The sequence below is a fragment of the Trachurus japonicus genome, chromosome 4 (assembly GCF_045865225.1).
Source record: "Trachurus japonicus isolate A0001 chromosome 4, Traja_1.0".
In the NCBI taxonomy this organism is placed as follows: Eukaryota; Metazoa; Chordata; class Actinopteri; order Carangiformes; family Carangidae; genus Trachurus; species Trachurus japonicus.
This window is the reverse complement of record NC_140910.1, coordinates 23,726,559-23,750,774: the sequence shown is the minus strand read 5'-3', so window position 1 is coordinate 23,750,774 and position 24,216 is coordinate 23,726,559. Positions and strand designations below refer to the sequence as shown.

General features: G+C 40.8%; 1 protein-coding gene across 4 annotated transcripts; it reads left to right on the top strand.

The window, feature by feature from the left end:
• The first annotated feature begins 2,833 nt into the window (after positions 1-2,833).
• On the top strand, positions 2,834-23,837 carry swt1 (SWT1 RNA endoribonuclease homolog). Of its 4 annotated transcripts, XR_015035735.1 has the most exons (19): positions 2,834-2,965; positions 3,565-3,636; positions 4,213-4,268; positions 4,411-5,449; positions 5,634-5,763; positions 6,045-6,146; positions 6,705-6,896; positions 7,828-7,921; positions 8,372-8,586; positions 8,924-9,081; positions 9,465-9,603; positions 11,673-11,812; positions 11,891-11,923; positions 12,524-12,654; positions 12,981-13,121; positions 16,651-16,720; positions 16,845-16,912; positions 22,639-23,034; positions 23,823-23,837. XR_015035735.1 is itself a non-coding variant. In XM_085774848.1 (18 exons), exons 2-18 carry the CDS (start codon positions 3,571-3,573, stop codon positions 22,772-22,774), a joined length of 2,907 nt encoding a protein of 968 aa, XP_085630974.1. In that variant the 5' UTR covers positions 2,834-2,965; positions 3,565-3,570; the 3' UTR covers positions 22,775-23,815. The 4 variants fall into 4 exon arrangements, 3 of the variants coding, with proteins under 3 accessions (XP_085630974.1, XP_085630972.1, XP_085630973.1); XM_085774848.1 differs by lacking the exon at positions 23,823-23,837 and having other exon boundaries at positions 12,527-12,654; positions 22,639-23,815; XM_085774846.1 differs by lacking the exon at positions 23,823-23,837 and having other exon boundaries at positions 22,639-23,815.
• The last annotated feature ends 379 nt before the right edge of the window (positions 23,838-24,216 follow it).

Below are 24,216 nucleotides of genomic sequence, written 5' to 3'. Positions count from 1 at the left end.
GGTCAGAGATTACGCCCCTGCAGCTGAAACTACTCACAACTCATCAGTTAGTCGTCTGATTTTTCTGAATTCTGTCACCTTCAAAGCCTTCAGCAGCTATTTTCCAGGGGGCTAAGAGGTGACTCGCTCATCCTGCCTTTATAAAACAAGCTGTTTTACTTGAGTGTGTGTGTGTGGGGGGGGGGGGCACTGAGGTGGTGAGTAAAGTACGAAAGTATGAAACAGCATAAACACACAAGTTCAGTGCAAATTCCACATAACACTGGCAGTGACTTGGGTGAATGTTAGCCGATAGTTACTCTCCACCACTCTGTGTGTGTGTGTGTGTGTGTGTGTGTATGTGAGAGAGAGAGAGAGAGACAGCACTGGTGCAGTAAATGGGGCGACAGCGTCACTGTGTGGACTTTAAGCATAATTGCAGCTTAGAAAACCTGTGCATTAGGGAAGTTATCTTTGCAATGTTATTTTGCCCCAAAACTCATTTTCACTCCTAAAGTTGGTCAAAAGCTTGATGTTAGGTCACTGTGCTAATGGCATTGCCAACAATAGTTTACTTTAAGTAGCCTACCCCAATTCATCATTATAAACAATACAGATTTAATGAAGAGTTTATAAACCACTATCATGCAGTTGTAAGTGAGGACCAAGAACATATCTGGTCATTTAGGTTGGAAGACTTGTTTAAGTTAATATAAGTGTTTATTTATGCTTTCGTTACCAACCCTAAATAGATTAAGGCTGGGCTATACACAGACAATTAAACAGTTGCTGTATGATTAAATGTGTCTTCACAGGTAGCCTACTATAATTGTTGATACTGTCATTACAACGACACAGTTTATTAAATGTTTCTTCACTGCTTATAAATGCTAAAAGAGAGTCTAACGATACCACAGCAACATAAACTGTAGTTCTAAGTGTTAATATCCTACAATGTTTTAAAAAGCAAGTCTTGCAGGAGGAGGATTTTCCACAACTTGGCGACCCAAAAATAGCTCTGTTTGTTTACAACTTATCTATAAAGCACTGATAAATGAATCATTAGTCCATTAACCATTTACAGCTCAATTAGCAATGAAAATAGTTACTATTTCAATAGCCTATCAGTTGATTATTCAACAGCACATAAACCCTCTATAAATAGCCTGCCTGTTAGTTATTATGAATGAGTTATGTTACGTGTTTTTTGTTTGTTGTTTGATGAGTATAGGATACACTTTTCACAGTATTTAGAAGTGCTGTGCTCCTTGATTCTTAAAAGTGCTGATCTCTGATTATTTAGATGTGCCTGAATAAAGTCAAAGTGTAATCCGTTTCAACATGTAAGTTCTGATGTAATCATCATGTGCCTGATTGTGAAAACATTGCTACAGACCTGGAAAAGGAGAACTGCTTACTGCTGATAAGAACACACACATAGCCGCTCAACACACAAATATTGATACATAGAAATCAAAGGAAATTAATGTAACTAATACAACTAATAAACTGATATAACTGAACACATATTCTTGGCACCTAATCAGTAGGCTAAGTGATAGAGAGTCAGAAGTCTTAACTACTGAACGTATAGTTGAGAGAAGTGTTATTAAGAGGTCAACAGGTAGGCCAAGTGAAACTAGAACGAGTTGGTGTAGGCTACTTTTCACCCACACACCCCAACACCCAGGGTGGTAGAAAAAGGGAAAGCAAACAACAATTGGTGTCAGACTTCGTGCGCTGACACTGTTTGCTGATTGACAGTCAGGGTTAGCGAAGTTTGATCCAGTTAAGCAATTCTCCTTTTGGTATACTATTCTCTGTTCATTCTGATCTGTCTATGGTAATGGTAATGGTAAACATCAATCTGTTTACCATTGATTTGAATATGTTATTGCGTTGAATACTTTTTGATAATCTAAACATGTTGTAACATGTTGCAACTGGTATTAATAAATTGAGTTAAGATTCAGTTATTCTCCTGTCATACTTAATCAAACGGACGCGCGTGTCTCGGGACCACGAGATGGTTGGTCAGACACAATGTTTTAAAAAGCAAGTCTTGCAGGAAGAGGATTTTCCACAACTTGGCAACCCAGAAATAGCTCTGTTTGTTTACAATTTATCTATAAAGCACTGATGAATGAATTATTAGCCAATTAACCATTTATAGCTCAATTAGCAACAGAAATTGTTACTATTTCAATAGCCTATCAGTTGATTATTCAACAGCACACAAACCCTCTATAAATAGCCTGTTATTATGAGTGAGTTATGTTAGGCCTATGTGTTTTTTGTTTGTTGTTTTTAGGCCTACTAGTTGCAGCCTACAGCTATAAAACATAGGAATTCAACCTTGATAGAAAAGAAGAAAAAACACACTTTATATTCTAGTTCCTTTCACTTTGTACTTTGGATGAACCCACATTGTATAACCTTGAAGATGTACTAACCCCTTGCACCTTGTACGAAGGAGGGAATAGTTAGTTTCCTCTTGAACCTATCAAGGGTTGACACCCAGCAATACACTGATCCTTCCTTTGCAAGGTCCTCACGAAAGAATATAAAGACAATCGGGTTATTTGTCCGTCGCTTGGTGCATGTTTGTGTCAGGACTGAAGGTCGAGATAACCCAGACACACATAGCTATCCTGTACAACACACACTCCTCCTCCTCCCACAGACTACTAGTACTGACCTTGTGCAGTCAAATTCCTCATCGTTAGCAACGAAAGCACTTGCAAGTCTCCTTTCCTTTCAGAGGGCTTCACTTTGTCTGTGCTGTGCGGATCTTCTCATACAAAACAACAAAAATAAATTGTGCTTAATTTTATTTTACACCCAGTTGTTGTCAGCCCTCCGCTCCAGTCGGCGGCGGTAACGTAGCAACGGATTAAAACCACAACGACCGTAGAAGAGGAAGAAGAGTCGGAAAAGCGACGGATGTTTTGGTGCTGAGGGAGTTACTCTGCTGGAAAATACCACGGTGAATCCTACTGTACTTTATTTTACGGAATATATGTAGGGTAATTTCACACATTAAAGCATTGAAGCGGAGCGTTAGCTTGTTGTACTTTAGCGGGGTTGCTGTTTGCTTTTCGTCACGTAGCTTAAATGAGCTAACTTAACTTAAGTTAAAGGTAACTTACCGTAACATGTAACTTTGGTTGTTGCTTGTGTACAGTGACTACGTTAACTTAGATTCCAGCTTGTGTTCAAGTGAATTATCAGCTCAACTACTGTGTTATAGTCTTGATATTACAAAGTATAGTTTCATATAAAATTGTAAAAACAAAGCTATTTGTTCGTGCCATGACTCTTTAGCCTGTGTTAGCCCGAATCGAAACTCGTTTACCTACTGTTTCGAATCGTCTACCAATCATAGATATTATTTGATATGATTATGTCTTCTTATATCCACGTTACCTACCTTGTTATAAGAGGTGTAATTTTGTATTAGTTTACCTTATTTAACACGTTTTACTATTACACAAACCTGGCGGTGTCCTGGGTTGCTCTGGGTTGTTCCGTCAGGACTCTGCACAGTCATCACTGATATTAATGTTTGCTCAAATTGATCTTCAGGGGAAAATGTCTAAAAGGGTAAACAGTGGAAAACGCAGGTGGTCTTCATTCTCCAGTGAAGAAGATGTGAAGGTGAGGAGATGACATGCAGTTATGTTCTCAGCAGTTTTATTGCTTGGTTTGGTGCAATGTCACAAGAGAGAAAGCAGAACTAAGGTCCCTTATATAGGGAAAGTGGGTGATCTTGTGGCCTGATGACATGGGCTGCTCATGAAGAGGACAATATGTTTCAGTTTGAAAAAGTGTCTCATTTATATACATATCAACAAAACACAATCACAGATCAACAAACTGACATTGTTACAAGAATGGTCTAAAATTGATCCTCATTTAGGCCTGGCCCTGGATTTATTAAGGCATTGCGTGTGAATTTTCAAAATGTCTCCCTTTGGAGAAGTTTGTTGAGACGGTCCCCCCCCCTCTGATGGACTGCTCTACAGAGTCTATACCCACTGTGTATTTTCTGCCACCCTGAGGCACCTTCAGTCTCTCTTTAGAGGAGGAAAAAAAACACAGATAAATAGGAAAAGGAATTAAGTACACATGCAGTTATATTTTTTGAGATTGCTTTGTATGACATGGAGTATTTTGGGATATGAATTCAGAAATGAACTAACCATACAAAATGTTTATTTTTCTCATCTTCAGGCATCCAAGCAAGATGTCACCAGCAGTTGTGAAAAAGTCAAGAGGAGCCACAAGAGGTTAGATACAGTAAATGTGACCTCTAAGAACAAATGAATGACTTTTATGACAATGACATGCAAGATACTAAGCAGTTAAGCATCATTAACTTAAATGAATATGTTTATCACTACAATATTCTCTGTCCTCCTTTACATGTAGACATGGAGCAAAACAGGAAAAGTCTGGTTCTTCTACCGTTAGAGATGACCCCCAAAGCACCCGCCAGATCAAAAAGCCACACTACAGACTGCCGAAAGCACAAGCACCAGACCGCAAACCTGTTAAAGAGGCAGAGGACCGTACAAAAAGGAAAACTCTACCGTCCAATGCAAAAACTTGCTCTAGTACAGCAAAGCCTCATATTTCAGAGAAAGACAATACTGTCAGGGAAAATAAGACTTTGGAAAAGGGAACCTCAACTCCCCGGAGCACTGATACTCCAGGTAGATTTCCTCAGAAAACAGAGAGGATCTCGGAAGGAAGATCATGTGAAAGATTTTTGCCCAGAAGCCTATCAAAACTAACAAAGGTAAAGAATACCAGTTTGACGTCTCATGAACAGAAAGTAGTAGAGAGGCATAATGCATGGAAGAGGCACAGAGCTGATGAGTCACAAAGGACTGAATATAACAGCAGTGCCATTGAAGAGTCGTCAAGGCAGAAGAGAAGGGAGCTGGTCAAAAAGAAAAGCCAACGGCATGAAAAAAGTGAGATTAGGGTCAAAAGCCAGTCTACACAAGCAAGAACTTCCACTGCCTCTACAACAACAAATCAGTCTTCCACTGCAACCAAGCAGACTACCTCAGAGAGCAGCTCGAAGGTGTTGAAGAACGTCGTTTCAGTGCCAAAGAGCGTCACGCCATCGTCACACGAGACAGCTCGGTCATCATCTCCTCAACAACAAAAACGTTCTCTCACACAAAGTCTGCCTCACAGTTTTAAAATACCAAAAAAGGTTCAGCCAAAGCCAGAAGAGGGCACTGCTGACAACGCTGCAAGCAAAAATGTAAGTTGTAGGGCTGAAAGATCTCACACTGGGGATTCAACAAGAAACTCCAAGCAAGAAACGGTTGTGCAACATCACAGCTGTGTGGTTGAAACTCCCAGTGGTTCATCTGAAGGACAAGATAAGAGGTCGTCCTTGACTCACCAACTCCCAATTCTGTGCGATGCTGCAAGTGAGGCGTGGTATGACCAGGTAGTGAAAATGATTAATCACTTAATCCAAAACACTGTGTGGGGTTTACATTTATAGCTTTTCAAAAAATTAAAATCAGGGATTCTTCATTAGCCAGTATATTAAAAAATATGAATATGCTGTTGTTGCAAAAATTTTAAATGGCAGAGGATCTTTGTGTTTGGCTATGTGTTTTGTTCTGTAGATGCAAGTGGTTGAAGAGCTTCACCTTGCCCGCTCTGAGAAGAAACTGGAAGTGAATGTAATGCAGAGCTATGGAGAACTGACCAGTATGGACACAGACCCCCCAGAGGAGGGAGCTAGAGAAACACCCTGTAGGTTTCATGCTTGTATATTGAAACATATAAGCCTATGCATTTATCAATTATAAAAGACTATATCCTTTACTCATAAAAGGAAAAACTAATATGTTAGGTCCATACATTGAAGAATTGGGACAATTTATCTCACACATTTCTCATTTGTCTTGATCATCTTTGAGATATTTCTATACCTTGAGTTCATCTGTGGTAAATTCAGTTGATTGGACATGATTCAAGCCAAGTCTTTCAACAACTAACGGTTGAATAAACATAAACTTTATGTCTTATTACAGGCAAACAGCCCTGCCAGCAAGGCCCCATTGTGGTGCTGGACACCAACATTCTCCTCACTCACCTGGACTATGTGAAAAAGATCAAGTCTCTTGGCCTCGGAGGTATTTAAAAGCGATCATGATAACTGATGTGTCTTGAAAGATTCATGGCTTAACTTCTCGCCTTTATAAAAAGGTATGCAGTTATTTCCTGGAACTGTCTGAACTTATAATTAGTTATAAGGAAAAAATGTCCTCAGCCTTTGAATCGTGAAGCAATACATCTCTACCTGCCCTTGGCACGGAGATCAGTTTCAACAAAGCATTTATTGTACTGAGCTTTATATTTTCCCTAGCATTTTATATCATGATGTAACATTTTTGGCTATGAGGAGAACAGGAAGAACAACTTCAACTTCATCCCTAAATATTTAAAGTGCTGATTCATCGTCCAAGTTTGAAGAGTGGAGACCACATTACAAAGCCTCTATCTTTGAACAAGATCAATGTTGAAAAGTGCATAACAGTTAGTTTATTTTTTATTTTGCAAAGGGACCATGTACAATATTAAGCATACATGTTGCCATTTAATGCATTGTACCAGAATTAGCTAGCAGCTTACATCTGCCGTCCCTTTCTAAAATATAATGCTTCTTCTCTCCCCACGTCACTTTATTTCAGGCTTGGGCTTCCCTGTTATCCTGATCCCCTGGGTGGTGCTTCAGGAGCTGGATTCCCTTAAAAGGGGCAAAGGCCTGTCAGGCCCTGTTGCGCACCTGGCCTCTTTCGCCATCTCCTACATTTACAACACTTTGAAAAGCCACGAATCAAACTTCTGGGGGCAGTCGATGCAGCAGGCTGCAGAGAGCAAGGGTGAGTGCTGTGCTGAGGCAACTATCAAGAGTTTTCAGTGTTGTTTCAGTAAAACCGAGGATATAACCTAAACGTTAAGGGTTAACCTCATCCATGAGCTCATATCCAATTTCTGCTATTGTCAATTGCTCTCACAGACAAACACATGGTGGCAATTTAGAAAATTTTGAAAAATAATGTCACTCTTGGTTACAAAATGGAAAACTTTCACAACACAGCAATTGCAGGCAAAACAATAAAAACGAAATGGGAATGTTTCTACTTTCTTTTCTTATAGGTAAAAACATAATAGTAGAACACTTAGGTCCCTGTTTGATTTTTGGCTCCAATAGATTATATTAACTGTTTTAAATCATTATTATCAGTAAATGTATTAATGAGCATGACTATATTGTTGAAGTGTGGAAAGATTGTGACCATAAATTCATTTCATTAATTAGTAAATGTTTGACTGTTCACTGTTTAGACACTAGGTGGCACTAGCACTCAGCTGGTCCTCCAGAATTCATAGGCATACCATGCACTGAGTGCATTTCAAGGGCAGCATAATGTAACCCACTCCTAAGGTGTATGTAATATTGATCAAACATTCATATTTCAACATTGATAGTATGGTCTCTTCAGTGAGGAGTGTCAAAAGGGGATTTACTGGAGTCTCCGTTGCTATTTCTACGTGTTGAGCAGCATGCGCACCTTCAGTGTGTCACTTACAATAGACCTGAAATCTCCATCTTGTCTTCTTTCTCTTTGCTTCTTCCTCCTTGTGTTTAAAAGAAAGAAGACGTGCTGTTCTCTGTTGTACACCTACCATGTGCTTTCAGTGTCATGAATTAAACATGCCTCATTGTCCTTTTATAGACTGTCATGTTTTTCTCTGTCACTCTTGTCATCCTGTTCCCTGCTCCTTCTCTCTGTGGCACCTTGTCCCCAGATGGTCTGAATGCTGAGAATAATGATGACAGGGTGCTGCAGTGCTGCCTGCAATTCCAGAGCCTGTATCCAGAGAGTGCTCTCATCCTATGCACGTGAGTTCCCCCCTCCCCCTACAGCGCACTACCCTTGCTGCTGCTGCTGTTGCTGCAGAGTGTGTGTCCTCTGCAAATAATGCACATGCATGTGACTGTGAGTGGGTCCAGCCAGATAGTTCCAGTTGGGATGAGAGAATGAGAGAGAGCCAGACAGAGTAATTGAGCAAGAATAGATGTGCTGAGCGAGGTGTTCTGAGTTAAGTTCAGGAATTTTTTTCAGCTCAATAGCAGTGGCTGTTGTATACCCTTTTTCTTTTTGACCTATTTCTCCGACTGCCGCTGTTTCCAGACACCGGTATTGATCATTTTTGCTGAATTATAGGAGAAATAATTTGGTAGACGTTAAATCAGTCTTGCACAACAGAGATCAATGTTGTATGAGTTGTTGAAATGTGTTCTTACTGCAGCCTGATTAAAGAAAGATGCTCTCCCTCTTTTTTTCTCTAGCAACGACAAGAACCTATGCAGTAAAGCTCTCCTGAGTGGGGTGAAGGCCTACAGCAAAAATGATCTGGAAGCAGAGGCTCTGAGATCCACATACAGACTTGACCCACTGCAAAATGCAGAGACCACCGTGCTGCCTCACACAAACGTTCAGACCTCACCACCACCGCCACACAACCCAAAGAGACCGGGCCCCTCTGCTGGACTCACAATGAAATGTGAGCCTGGGATTAATGTGCTCTTCATGCAAAACAGGAAATTACTTGGCATACTCCATCGTAGTGCAGTAGTTAATAGCACATACCATCCATGCACTTGCTTTCGTGCACCCACCCCTTCCTATTTTCCTGTTTTCCTTCCCCGAACCTCAAGTCTGTCTATATTAAGTGCTGCATTTAGGTAACAGCTATAGTAAACAAATGAGTTTTGAAAAACAAAATAAAAATAGAATAAAATGATGCACATGTCCAGTAAGAGTTAGAGAAGTTCATTTATTAAGGAATAGCAAATCTCATAGCTGTCTATACTTACATATGTGTTGTGTCTGTCTGTAAGTGATCACAGATGACCCACAGCACAGTGAAGGAGAAAGAGAGAGCACAACATGTGACCTCAGCAGATGTCTTACTGAACTAGAAGACAGCCTGAAGGAGGTGCTGTCTGACATGTTGGAGGTGGAGATGAAGGAAGCCTTTGACAACCTCTGGTTAGAGGTAAGGACTATCTGTGAGACTATATCTTATTGTATGTCTACAAATGAGAATCGTCTTAACTGGGCAAGTGTGATTACACAAAGGAGATTTGAAGTGTCAAACACACAGTTTGAAGGACAATGTGTAATATTCAGCCAAATAATGCCAAAATAAATTGATGAGTAACAACAAGGACAAACTCCTTGGCAAAGCTGCTAGAATAAATATTGTATGGGTAATCTTACAGGTTACTTTATATAATAAGTGGATATACACAGTACATTAATGTTCACAGTACATACAGGCTAGCGAGATTTATATTTGACAGTGATATTTAGATGATACAATGTATACTGAACTGAAGTATAAATAACAATTCAAATGTTTTTTTTTCCTCCTAACAGATAGTGTGTATAAAACCACCCTGGACTCTTCTGGATGTCCTACACTGTTACAATAAGCACTGGATTGCTGTGTTTGGGCAGATTGTCCCGCGGAACAACCAGCAATTTATTTTAAATCTCATCAAATTCTTCAACTCAGGTATGTAGGTGGAAGAGAGGAGAAGTGTTTCAGTCGTTGTTATAAGCCAATAAGCTCATGTGTTTGATGTAGGTGTCTCTAAATGTAGGTTACTGTAAACAGTCTTGTCTGTACTGGCCATAGTCCAAACACACAGGCACTGAGTGCTGCTAAGTTGTACAATAACTTGAAAAATGGAGCAAACCTGACACAGAAACAAATTTAAACAATGACTATGTAACCCAGCAGCGAAATGAACTCTTAGATTCTGCATTGTTAAGACGGCTTAGTCAAGTCGATTTAGAAAGCATCTCTTCTCAATACCTGTGTTGCTGTGAACACTGATGTCTAATGTGTCGCTCAGAAAGTGCAGTGCATCAGTTCCCAATGTGTTAATCTCTTCCAGTGTTTTGTTTTAGCATATTCTCTTGGAAGGCTTGATAACATCACATACTGTAGATGACAAAAATGATGCCAGTTTCCTTGGGGCTGATTTAAATTTTTGCTTTGAATGTGAGTTTGTAAAGAGTGACAAGAGCATTAAAATTCACACAGTGCACGCAGCCGAGCCGAGCACCCTTAGGTGTCTAAATGCAAAGATATTCTTTGTTCCACAGTCACGGTTTCCAGGCTATAAGCCGAGGGCTTTTGATAAAAATGACTTGTACGAAAATGCTTTTTAAATAGGTTTAGAGTTTATTAAATGTAAGAGTTGTCAGATGAAAAGCTAAGATTTCTCAAATCTCAGCTTTAGGGGGATGTTTTATGGCTTCTTGTGCTCTGGTGTAGAGATACTGAGTCATCCCCCAGATAAAAGCCTTACTCCAGTGGGGTATGACGTTGTCTGCCCTGCACTGCGCTAGAACCCTACAGAACTACATACAGAATCAGGTCATCTGCTAAAGCAGGACACTCAAATGTGTGTCAGGAAGATGCTGAGTCGCCCACTGCAGCACTCCTCCTCGCTCTGGATCTCGTCGTTGGATCTAATTACATTAGGCTTTCAGTGCTGAGTGTGTGCCTTTCACTTTTAGATTTGGTCCGTCCACCTGTGTGGGCGTGACCACCGCACTGGTGACACAGTGCTTCATAATCCATCAAAGAATGTTAATAGCTGAGACAAAAGGAGTTTTTGCCTTTGTTCTGTGCTTCCTTGGTGCACAAGCCTGATTCTGTTTTTTTTTTTTTTACTTGGTACCACGCAGCCTGGCACTGTGCCAGCCAGGACTCAGAGAGTAGGAGGAGGAGGAGGAGGAGGAGGAGGAGGAGGAGGAGGAGGAGGAGGAGGAGGAGGAGGAGGAGGAGGAGGAGGAGGAGGAGGAGGAAAGGAAGGAGGGATAAACTGTATGAGAGGCTAAGAACAAGTCTAGGAGTGGAAAAGTACTGCATGCAATTTTCTGGTCTTTTCTTTGCAGGCGGTTGGGGTGTGTGTGTGTGTGTGTGTGTAGGTGCATGAAGCTATACTTGTGGGGACAGAGTCTTCACAGGCCTCTGTAAAGTGACTAAGCTCATTTTGCGGGTGTTGGCTAGAAATGGTTGGGTGATGGTAATTATGGTGGAGAATGGAGAAAGGTCACAAGAAATGAGTACGTGCGAGTATAAAGCAAAAATAATGTTTCTGTGTGTAGCTGGCTGGTTTTTATGCAGAGTCCCACTGCCTTCCTTTGTCTTCCATCTTAATATTCATAATATTTCTCCTCAGAAGGTTAGAGTAACACCTTCCTAGTAAGGAAGAGTAACACCTCTTCCCGTTTTCCTCACTTTCATACTTCTGCTGTTTATGTGTGTACTCGTACACCGAATTACCAGCTCTAATATAAACTAAAACTTAAACTTAAACAAGCCCTTAATAATTTTTACCTTCACATAAGCTACAATGTTCAGTTTTTCTTAAATGTGGCTGCAGTTTGTGGTGCTTAATTTGAATTATAACCCATTTATAACGGGGGCATTAGTTTTAGTTGGTGTGCATCATAAACTGGCAGCTGAGTGTATCTTAACCCTAATTTGCATCTTAATGCATGTCCCCTCTCTGATGCAGTCATCTAATGGCCCCTATATATCTACTGTATATGTTTTTTTTTTTTCAGGGAAAACAGTAGACCGTGCCTCTACATTAACAGCCCTTCAAGAAGCTAAGACGTTTGTGAGTGCATTTGAGGGCCGTTCAAGCCGTGTTCCTGCTGCCATTTCTGCACTAGACAACATTTTAAATAAGCTGCAACCTCAGGTCGGTTTTGAGCAAGTTAAAGTTTACCTCACGTCATCTGATCTCAAATCTCAAATCTATACCTGGTCTGCTCAACAGGTTATCTCCCCTTCCAGGGCTGCGATCTCCAAGGTGGGTTGTATATTGTAATGGTTAAAGGGATACTTCACCCAAAATCGATAATTCACCAATTTTCTTCTCACCGTCATGCCAAGGAAGGGTTCGGAGAACTTTCAGAGTTATCAAAACACTTCTGGAGTTCCAGGGGGGATCCGAATGGCAACAGATTTTCATATAATGGCAGCGGATTGTGCTCACTTTTGAATCATCCGAAACAGACACTATGAAACATCCAAATACCCTTTGATGACTCCAAAAGTTCTCCAAAACCTTCCCTGGCATGATGGTGAGTAGAAAATTGGTGAATTATCGATTTTGGGTGAAGTATCCCTTTAAGAAACCAAGAAATAGATGAACATAATTTAAATCCTTTTTCCATATCATATCATTAGTCTATACCCTGAGAGCAGAGAGGAAGTCTGTTCTCTTCTAGTGTTTGAAACAAGATCTGATAGTGAAGAAACAACCACACAGACAGCAGGATGCATTTACTTATTAGCCACTGTCTTTTATTTAACTTTATTTTACTCTTTACTTTATTTCTTACTTTACTTTATGTTTGGTCCTTCTTTATATTTCTTTAGTAAATAACGGCTCCATCTGTGTCTCTAGAAGGAATCGCCTGCCCGTGACGTGACCATGAGTGATGATGATGAAGACAAACAACCCACGTCGGCTCAGGTCTCTCATGAGGAAGTGTGGGCCCTGTTTGAGAACATCTGGTCTAATACGTGTCAGATGAGGTGGGTGTAATGGGGTTTTTTGATGGATGCAGTGCTGGGATTGCTCTCATGATTGCATTGCAGATAACAAGTTAGGATGTCATGGTTCATGCTGATCTCTCCCTCATATTTGCTTAGATTTGTTTAAAGGATTAGAGCACAGCACAGTATACAAGTAAACAACAAATGACCTGTTGATTAGTGGACCATGCGATCCATTTAGTGCATTATATGAAATGATTTACAGGAACACAAACAACGCTTTGGATGTTATTTATTTTGATATCTTTTTTGTCCTTTTTCCATTTCGTTGACCTCTGAGGTCATTATTTTCTGTCACGTTTCAGTACGGAAGTGTTCCAAGTGCTGGGCTTTGACCACGGCATGCAGAGTGCTCAGCCAGCAGGAGGCCCTCCACCACAGGAAGCCTTGGCTTGTTTGCACAGACTGTCCTCCATGGTCGCACAGCTGCTCCAAGCTTTCAGCAGGTATTGCAGCCACCCTCTCTTATTGCTGTTGTCAGTCTAAACATACCAGCAGACTTTCTGCTGCTCTGCCCGTCTGACACACTGGCTTGCATGTCAGCTTTATACTGTATTCAGTCTATTAGTCCGAATTATTTGAATTTTTGTTGTTTCATTTGATTGTGGTGCCACCTTTTATGCAAAACTTGAACTTAATGATTATGTTGAACACTTTTCAAGTCCTAGTATATAGAAAATACATATATCTGTCAAGATCAGTGTTATATTGCATGTCACTGGCACCTTTGAATCCCTCTCCTTCTGTATTTTCCACAACTGTCAAGTCTTTCTGAAATTATTAAGATAAAAATCCCTACTTGCTCATCTTTACTGATGCCAGGTGTATGTCTAATCTTTGTCTCAACCTTCAAAGAAGCCCTTTTAACCAACTCCTTCCTGTGCCCTGGTTAGGTGTGTGTGATTGCTGTAAGTTGTGTGACCTCATAGCTCTCAGGCTCTATTTGGTGTGCAGCGCTGGTCAAGGCTGTAATCTGCTTGACCTTGTAGCTTTGCCTTATCACCTTTCCCATGACGCAACAGGCAGCGCTACACTTTAGCAAAGCTCAGCCCCTCGACCTTCGAGGTTGAAAAAACGGTTGAAACACTGGATGTCCTGACCCTACTGTAGTATTTGCTAGTGTGTCAGCTTCTGCCTGGATTGTCCTCTGAAATACATGAGCTTATTTACATGTCTCACAGTAGTTTAACACTTGACTCATGATTGTTAGTTGAATGTAATGAGGAGCCCATAAAAACACTGTAAGCTGTAAGATGACTGGAGTTCGCGATGGATCATGTGCTCTCTTAACTACAGTACTTTGAATATGTTTACATGTTTCTGTTCACTTTATTCGTTACCACCCCAAAGTACAAATTAGGCAGATAGCAGAGGTTCACAATGAAGTCCCTCTTTGGCTTCCTTCCCGTTGGCTTGGTGTTGGCTCATATGGCTGCTGTGACAGCTGCAGGTGCTTTTTTAAACAGACAGATCACTGAAGGAAACACACAGGTGTAAATAATAAAAATGATTGATTTCATTAAACACAGTGGTTTCAGCTGTCTGGACATGGACAGAGCCCTCGTTAAGCAACACCTTTGCTTTTGCTACGATGACCAGTAAAGGCTTTTCAATCAATTTAGGATGATGGCTAAACCTTCACTGTGCTTAACCTGACTGTTTAAGTATTAACAGTATTTTATATTGATTTATTTCTCCTAGTCACACAAACCTCACCCTTCCTCATCCTTCTCCTCCTCCTCCTCCTCCTCCTCTGTCACACGAACAGATAAAGCATCAAAATGCCACAAAAAAACATGAGGTCCCGTTCAGAGTTGATACATTATTCACTGTGACATTTTGCATCTCTTTGAGAGCAGGGAACAGTAAAAGTCCTGAACATCTAAAGGGCAAAATGTGCGCTGATACCCCACTGTGTTGTGCAGGTGTGATGCTGAACTCTCTCTGTAGGCCTACAAAATCATAGATATAGAGGGTTTTTTTTTTACTGATAGTAAAATGCTTTTGAAAAAAGCCCTTTTTGTTGTGTGAGAATGATGTAAATAAGAATTGAGTTGTTTTTATTATTGAGGCTTTAGTTTATATAGGCAGGAGGTTTTCACATACCTGAGCCAAGGCAGCTCACTTGAGATGTAAGCTTGTGCCTCCAACATCCTGTCTTCTTCCTGTTGTGGTTTGTAATTTGTCATAATCATCATTAATTTCCTCTGTAATCTCTCTACTATGCTTTATTCTCTAACTTTGTCTGTGCCCGTGGTACTACTACACAAGAAACGGCCAAGTAGAAACATTTACAGGCATTTTGACAATAATTACACACCAAGAGTGTCTCTAGATCTTTATCTCCGTAATGAAAGGGGAACATAAGAGAAGCGATGCCTCTGTTGTGCTGTATGTTCTCAACTCAGTGGCTGTAAAACAGAGAAAACAGGACTCTCAGATCATAAAGCACTAAACTCTCAAGTACGTGTCCCAGTGTGCTTTATTATCACTTAAAAGCTCCGGGCCTTTGTAGCTCTCTGTTTATTGTTCTATATACAGTATATGACTATAATGGTGGTTCTCCATTACCAGCCACCTTGTCTTATCTAATTCACTGTACATCCTCTATGTTTTAATTTGATGGCATGTTCTCACTATGTGTGTGTCAGGGGGGTCAGGCGATGATTGTCCATCATTTCCTGTTGGCACTGTTGTGACAGGACACCTGTAGCTGCCTAAATGGGTCTTTTGTGTGATGATAATGAGTGTGTGAGGAGGAGCAGTGTCCTCGAAACCTCGCTTAGTGACTCGTGATGATGACGCAATGCCAATGCCCGCCGCTTTTGGGAGTTTTTAGTGAACACAGGCCATTGTTTCGCTGCTCATACTTGATGTGCAGCACATCACATGAAGGTGCAGAAGATATTTATTTTGCACAAGAAGTTTTACCACAGCTGCTTCCTCTTGTTTGAAGATCTTGCTTTGATCTTAAGCTTGTGCAGTGTGTGAGAGTGTATGAAATTGTTGCTATTGCTTGTTGTTGTTGAGGGTCATAAATGCTCTCTTGTACACTCATGTGGTTGATGCGCAGTGTGTGTGGAAGGGATTCTCCCTTTATTTGGCTACAGCAAAACAAACCCTCTCATAGTCATAGGTGTTGTTTACTATGTCATAAAAGTAATGAGCAACAGTCATCGTGCTCACACACACACACACACACACACACACACACACACACGATAAAGACTGTCAGTGTGTTAAATACCTTTGCAGCTGAGACTGTGGTGAAGTAAGATTGTTGCTGCTCTGCTACCTTCATCTTTATCTGCAGGAATCTTTGCTGTGTATACTTTGTGTGTGTGTGTGTGTGTCTTTGCACTTCTGCATTCATCTATGCACATGCATGTGTGGATTGGGCTGCTCAAGCACAGTTGCCAAGGAGACAGCCAGACTCGTTTTCACGTGTTTGAGCAGAGCTATGACTCATTCCATACAGGCTGTTGCCCTTCATCTCCCTCTCTCTCTCTCTCTTCCCTCTCCACTAGTTGTGGATCATTTAGGACCGATCGTTTTCTCTTTCTCAATACTGTCATAACATCCACTCGTCTCGTTTCTAACTACTTTTTACTGACAGTGATGCTCGTGTTTCTGTGTCTGAGTGACCATGTTGCTGAAAGAAGCTGAAAAAAAACTTGTGTGGATTTTGGTTGAACTGTTAGGAAGTTTATTCAGACCTAAGTTGTATAAGAGGTGTGTGAATATATACTCTCGAAAGAGATTCATAAATCTTCATTATAGTCTAACAAAGTCAGATTTCACTTAATTAAATTTGGTGTTAAAATGTGTATTTAGTTAAGATTCATTGAATACAACTTCATAATAAACTTGGGTATTACTGTTCCCTGCTTTTCTGAGGTGATTATTTAAAATGTCGCTTGGGCAGTTTTACTTGGAAGTGAGCTTGATACTAAAACTTCCTCTCTCGTCCTTCAGCATCTTGTCCTCAGCCGCCCCCAGTTTGGAGCAAGTCCAGACAGTGCTCAGCATCATCCAGTCGTATAAGGTTGGTGCCGTACAATCAGATGCCATTTTAATTGAAGTACATTGAAGTCATTTGAGATTTTTTTTTGGTCTCCCTGCAGTGCTCCTTGCTATCTTGAACTCATCTTCTATGCATTGTGTTTCAGATTGTTAACCTGGACTCCAGATTGACAGCCGTGGACCTACTTGGTTGCTTCTCACAAAATGACTACAGGTAGGACACACACTCACATACACACACACACAAATAATTGCTTATATACAAAACGTTGCTATGAACTGCTATAGATTGTCATGTGTGACAAATGAAGTGCACCAGTTTAGAGGTTTTAGTCGCTCTCCTCTTACATGCATCAAAACTAGTTGCACACACGCAGCACTACCATTGTCCCACCTGTACCCACTCAGTTTGATGTATGCGTTTGGCAACGACCTTCCCCTCAGCATGCATCACAATCAAATGTTCTCGAGTTCTCCTGAATTCTTGCGCTCTTTGTCGCAGCACGCCCGGGCAGGTTGTTGTTTATCCAGCGTCGAGAGCCGTTGCTTTATCAGCTCTCCTCTGAGATATCCCCCAGCAGAGCTCGCACAATGTCTGTGGCCATGCCAACACTTCCAAACAAGAGCGGTCGTGGTGGTGGTTATTATTATTACTTTTATAATCCACAAAGACCCACCACAATAACCACCAGGCTGACACATTAATGGGCCTGTGACGCTCACACACAGGTGCCATCCGTTGTTCTTGTCAGCCGTTTGAAACACGATCACACACACATTGCCATGGAGTGGTCAGGATTAATCTGTTTAATGCTTGCCAAGCTCCTGCACTGACAATTGAGATTAGACAGTGCTCCTGTATGGTCTCATAAAGAGTTTCTGTCACTTCACAAGCCGGTTAATGCTATCTGCTTTAAATAGCTGTGTGTCTTTTTTTAAACCGCCATATCTCAGTAGTAAATTGAGGGAAGTTGTCGAGTCGCAAGAGCTGAATTTAGGACCACCACCCTCCTCCTCTTTCTCTCACTCATGTGACACAGGCTTTGCATTTGTCTGAAATTATCTTTCCTGCACACAGTTATCCTGCTTATCCTGCTTTTTTTGTCGTCACCCTAAATATGACGTGGTTTAACTTTTGCTTAAGCCACTGCACATGTTTTCTAGAGGAGCCGTGTCACTGATACCGTCTGACAGCATATCTTGTTTGCTAATGGGCTTCATTTTGTTTATTCAAATTAAGCTGGTACATAGTTACATTCGTATTGGCTGAAAACATCACTGGAAACGACAAACACTGAATAACTCTGGGTTTTTTTCGACTCTTGGCTGATGTCACTTGGAAATTCTGAGTTTCCGTCACTCAGCCTCTGCTTTAATTTGTGTAACTTTTTTATGAGGGCAAAGTGGAATAACATTTTCTATTAACGTGTCTCTGGCAATACGTCAGCAGTACGCACACGTCAGAGTCGCTAAATGCGTCATTCCTGATTCATTATGATGTGGTTCTGAAGCTGGACTGCAGCTGTAATGGTAAAGGTTGAACCAAGCGACTGCCATGGAAACAACAAACAAGCCAGACTTGTATGTATTCAACAGATTATTTATTTCCTGACTGTTACGTGTCCTCTCTTAATGCTGCTGCTGGACAGCCGGATGCTGTTTCTGCTGGTTTCATTACCTCAGCAGAAGAAATATGGAAATATAGACTTTCACTATTAGCAGAATTGAATTTATAGCTCCTCCAGTCGATTATTTTTTCATACATCACTTCAGATAGATCCCTGTAAATGAGTACTGTGGTCGCTGTTATACTCACAATGATATTTATAATATTTAAACCTTCTACTAATAGAATTGTTTGGGGGAAAAAAACACAAACACAGTCATTAGATAACCGGAAGTATTATGTCTCTGTATTTCAGAGATTTACTTTCTCGCTTGTAATAATGACGTGAAGCCAAATGAAAGCCAAGGTTGATTTAGTATTAAAGACAACATCTGCTCTGTCACTTCGTGGAAGAGCTTTGCGGGCACTTAGCAGTCACGTCATCCATCCATCCCTGCCTTTGTCACTACAGGTCGCTGCCGAAAGACGTGGTTAAGCTGGCCGTGTTGTGATTATAAATTTTTTATTTGTTTTATTCACCGCGGAGTGATCTGGGCCTTTACTTGGCGAGCACATTATCCACCGTGTTAAATATTTGATTTCTTTGCTCAATGCACTCGCATGATGTCATAAGTTATATAAAACCTCAGGGAGGCCCCCTTCCCTGCATCACACACGGTCATTGACGGGCAGCGTTCAGGACAAACAGGCCTCCACAGCAAACAAACCTGCAGAGGAGTTGTAAGATTGTTGGGTTTCCTGTGCTGACCTCTGTCCTCGATAACAAATACCTGTTTGAAAATGTAAAACTAATGAAAAAGGGAAGAAGAAATCCTTCTAAAAACACAACAGAACAGTTACTCTCACATCCTTAATCAGAGTCTACCACTTAACTTCCCGCTCTTAGATACTTTGTTCATTTGTTTGTATGTTTTTGTAGTTTTAGTTCCTTTATCTAGAACGGTACTATGTATGTAGACAGGCACCAGAGCTGTAATTTATTCAGGGAGGATACAGTTAATGGCACATTCAGTTAAATGGTTTGCGAGTCTGTTTTTGTCGGTAAAGACATGGATTACATAATCCCTTTTCTGAAAGCCATCTCAGTTTTACTGGTGAGTGGGAGGGAAAGGAACAAAACAAATTTGTTTCCCAGCGTTTGTGTTCCTCGGCTTAGTTTTGCTTTCTGCTAGAACAGATCCAGGCCTGAGAAATGTATAAACATATATGCAGCCTCGCATCTCTCTCTTAACTGCCTGTGATTGTGATTTCCGTGCACGTATGATGCTCTAACTGTCCGTTATGGTTTGTTTGAAAACATCTGTGTGTCGGTGTGTGTTTGGATGTATAAGTTAAATCCGCAGACATGTCATCAGGGCTGGAGTCTCTTGTCTTGTCAGGCAACATATCTCAGCTGCCTGTTTGTCTGGTGTGCACCTCTCTCTTATTGTTGTACTGTATGTACATCAATGCAAGCTCACGTGTTACCATCTCCTATTTTGTGCCTTATGTAATTCAGCGACTCAGACAAACAACCTTAAACATCCGCTCCTTATCCTTTGCAGTCACCTCTTACAGTATTATCTTAAATATCCTAATATTTACACAGCAGCTTTATGTAACTCTGTCAAACAGAATAACCACTGTTCTGCTATTAATCAACCGACTATAGAATATAAGCCTGAAGCTTTGCAATATTTAATTTTCTTTTATTTAAATGCTTCACTGAAAAAAAAAACTGCTTTGTGTTTGATAAGATAGATCGTTCACTCTCACTCTCTTAAATGAAAAATGGATTATAGCTACACTTAGAAGCATTTGCTTTAATCCCTTGTTCCATAATATTACACAAGTAATACAATAATATTTCATCATTTATGACTGTAATTTGACTGCTCCAGAAACCCTTGCGTGTCTTTGTATGTCAAATATTTTATAAGCAAACCCATTGACTTCTTGTTATCAGGGCAAGGCACTCCTTCGTGAGCCTTCCTCCGAAGCCGAGACTGTTGAGTTTAAAGTGCTGCTTTTAAATGAATGTGAAATGTGGGAATAAAATACTTTTACTTGGTTTTATGTAAACCTTACAATTAGGTTTGCTGTAAGATTTTGTCACATCAACTATCAGAGTGTGCAGTGGGTGAGTTTCCTTATTTCAGTCCAACTAAAAATAGATCAAATAAATGAATCCAACGCTTTAATAATCTTTTTACGTGTGGTGACGCTGCTCCTGCTACCATCAATCTCGCTCTTTTTTCTTTTTTTTTTGAAAAACTGCTCCTGAATTGTAGATTGTGGAGTCGGTTGCCATAGCGATGAACCCTGTGTCCATAGCAGCATCTTAGGTAGGAAAATGAATCCAACTGGAGGCCCCTCGTGGTTCAACGTTGACAACATGATTGGCTGGTGGAAGGGAACAACGATGGGTTACATCATCATCCACACAGAGTCATGTGGTTCTGTGTTCAGTTCAGCGCAAAATCATTACCGTCTCCCAGGGAGATCCATTAACTACCTATCAGACACATATAGGCTGTTACGCAACGCCAGAAGCAGCACAGCTCTTGCTCTTCAGTGTATACAATGTCGATCTGGGTCAGCGGCTCTGTGCAGAATGCATGTGCGTCACCGACTTTGTGCGATTGCGTTCAACCATTGTGCAAAACTTTTTGCTGCGGGACTCGTGCACTGTGTCGGTAATGAGTCTAAAAGTTGTTGTTGTTGCTGCTGTTGTTGTAAACACACTGCCCAGAAGCCTTTCACACAAGCATGGCAGAATGTAACACCAGATCAGTTGTGACAGACCGACACGTCCTGGGAGTGAACAGTGGGTAACACAACCTGCTGTTTGCACAGGTTATGAAAACACACAGCTGCACACTTGAATGAAGAAGGAGAAGAGGATGAATAGAAGTCGGGTGAACACTGGGGGTGTTGGGAGCCAGACTCTGGTCTCTCTGTCCTCCTCTCCTCTCCTCCCCGCGGTTACGTAACGCTCCAATAGAAACAAAGCAGAGGAGGAAACAAAACAAGCAACAAGCTCGCTCAGTGTCTCTGCTGCTTAGCAGCCGTCGCCAAGACTTCAGAGGCCAATCTGTGTGCGAGTCTGCGCTCACAGAGGAGACGGGGTTGTGTGTTTTTTTTTTTTCTTTTTTGCTTGTGGGTTTGTCACTGAATGAATGTGTGTGGCGGTGGAAGCAGAAAAAAAATGTAACTCGGCTGAAGAGAAGTGAGTGAGTGTAAATAGCTGACACTGAAGCGCAGAGAGCTTCTGGAAGCTGCAGCCTTCACACAAGCTCTTTTGTCTGTCGCGGCCGTTCTGTGCCGATCGTCGTCAGCACATAGAAAGTTCACTCATAAAGAAGTCTGTGTGGAGTCATGCGGGTCTATCCAGACAGTACAATGTGAAGTTCTACCGCTCTCCACCGGATTACGCAACACTTCAAGTTTAAAACATTTGCTGCTGATGCAAATGAATTCACGTCAATCAAAACAGCCTGAGCCTGAAACCTGGGAGCCAGAACTCAATCAACAGGCTTCGGCCTTTGTTTAAACCCCGCTATAGGCCAGCACACATCACCTAATTAAAAAAACACAATACACACATCACACAAAGCTTTGATTAAAAAAAAGAAGTCTGGAGCTTAATGAGATTGAACAAATCATGTATGCATTCTACTTGATTGGCTTTTGTAATATACATTTTTCATGTACTCACAACTGGGCAGACACTAAAGCAGCTGAAAAATGATCAGTCAATATGTGAAATGACTTGAAAACTGTAATTCATCATATTGAGGGGCTGAAGTTGAATAAAATATAAGAGCAAAAAACACAAGGCATAATAAGACTGATGGTATAACAGAAGAAATATTGTGAGTGTCAAGCTGTCAAATGCTGAGAGGAATTATTTCCAGCAACATGCTCGAAGAAACCTGGTCAGGTGAACATCAGAACACCCTCAGCATCACAGCAAATAGTTCACTCGATGGGTGAATCTTTTAACTCGGTGTTTAATTATCTACCTGTGTCTCATCTCCAGTCAACCTTTGTTTGTCTCTGTTTCTATAAACCAGAGCAGCTGACGAATCAATTTGAGATTTCCTCCACGTAGCTACAGATACAGAAGCCTCTCATGTGAAACAAGCAAAGCTGCTTCGACTTTGTCAGAGGCTCTGACGCTGCAGTAACAGGCTGATGGATGAAAATCCTTTTTTTAAAGGCTGTCCATTCATCAGACACATCGCCCTTTGCCTTTATCTCTGTGTCTGTTTGTGGTTTTGGATCAAACAAAGATAGTTATTTTACTGTTTTATTCTAAATTGTGTTCCCAGGGATAAGCTGGGGTTCGGAGGGAACCAGTTACTGGGGCTAAAAGGTCTCCTGGATCACTGTGTTGAGGCCACACGACAAAGCATCACCTTCGCCCCAGGACAGGACGTCTGCACCGCAGCCAAACAGATGCCTTGAATAAACTGATTCCTTGAAGCAAAAAAAAAAACTGTAAGATTTTTTTTAGTTTCCTGCAACTGTTATCGGTTATGTTTTTATCTGTGTATCCATACGTCTCTTAATGTCACAGAGACAGTATTGTTCTGTTTGGACGTCTGTAGATTGTTCTCTTTATTTCTAAAGGGTAAAAACATGTTAAACAGAGCTTGTATTTTCTGTTTCTCTGTGTTTTCCATCAAGCTGAAGCGTGTTTCCTGTGTTCTCCTATATTCATTCAGGTATTAACGTTAATTGGATACACACATGACAATGCAGCAGCGATATATACATTTTTGTGTGTGATTGGGTTTAATTCATGAAAATCTTTGCACATAATATTTTATTTTGATAAAAGTAATTAGTTCAGTTGTATTTATATGAATGTGTATATTGTGTACACATTTTGGATATTTATTTATTTGACCGTATGAATGATGCAACACTGTCAGAGGTCCAAGGTGCTTCATCCATGGCAGTCCACTGTGATGACTGAGAGTTTATTTTTTTATGACTATACTTGACTCTATTTTAATGTTTGTTCACTATTTTTCAACCCAAAACCCTGTTGATGAGTTCTTCAGTTATTTATGATTATACAGCTTCACCAGACTCCACCTTGTTGTAGCTTCTCACTGGGCTGAAAGGAACAGTTCGATGAGATGAATAATGTCGCTCTTATGTTACATCTCATTTGTTTTAGCCAAACTAAAGTGATTTTTCTTTCTGTTGTGATTCATGTTGATTATTTATTTTATTGAATTGCAGAGTAACTGATATGACGCATAAAGCCCCATGAAGCCAAATCTCTGTATGGTTGGCGTGTTCCTTAATCATAAATGAAAGGAGATGGACTCTTAATACAGTCATGGGTTGAAAACCAGTGAACAGACAATTTCAGGTTTTGCCCCTTTTTGTTGATTTTTACAAGTGGAAATGTAAATTTATTTGATGAAAAAATATATTTCAAATGAAGAGAGTTAAATGTTTACATTGAGAAATTAAAATTGATTTGTTTTTTTTTTTAAAGCTTTGCCTTGTGAGACTTATTTTTATCCTGCATCATTGCACCATTTGACCTTCATGCGGTGGTGAGTTTGTGAACTGACGCAGCCTCAGTCAGTCACGGTGCTACTGTATTTCCTGCAGGGTTTTTTTTTTTTTTGGAGGCTCACCTGCGTGTGCGCTGTGATTAATGTGCCCCGAGCGTGAGCGTGTGTGGTGACTAAGGGGATTAGCGCGCAGGTGACGCCAGCAGACAGGCTGGGATTACACCTGCTGCTGCTGTAACACACAGGGAGGCTAAAGCATCAGACGTCACACCGGAGGAGGTGGATGGAGGAGGGAGGGGCAGACACAGACAGTGAGGGTCAATGACGATCTGGAGTCACTGAACTTCCTGTCTCATTCACATATTGCAGAGT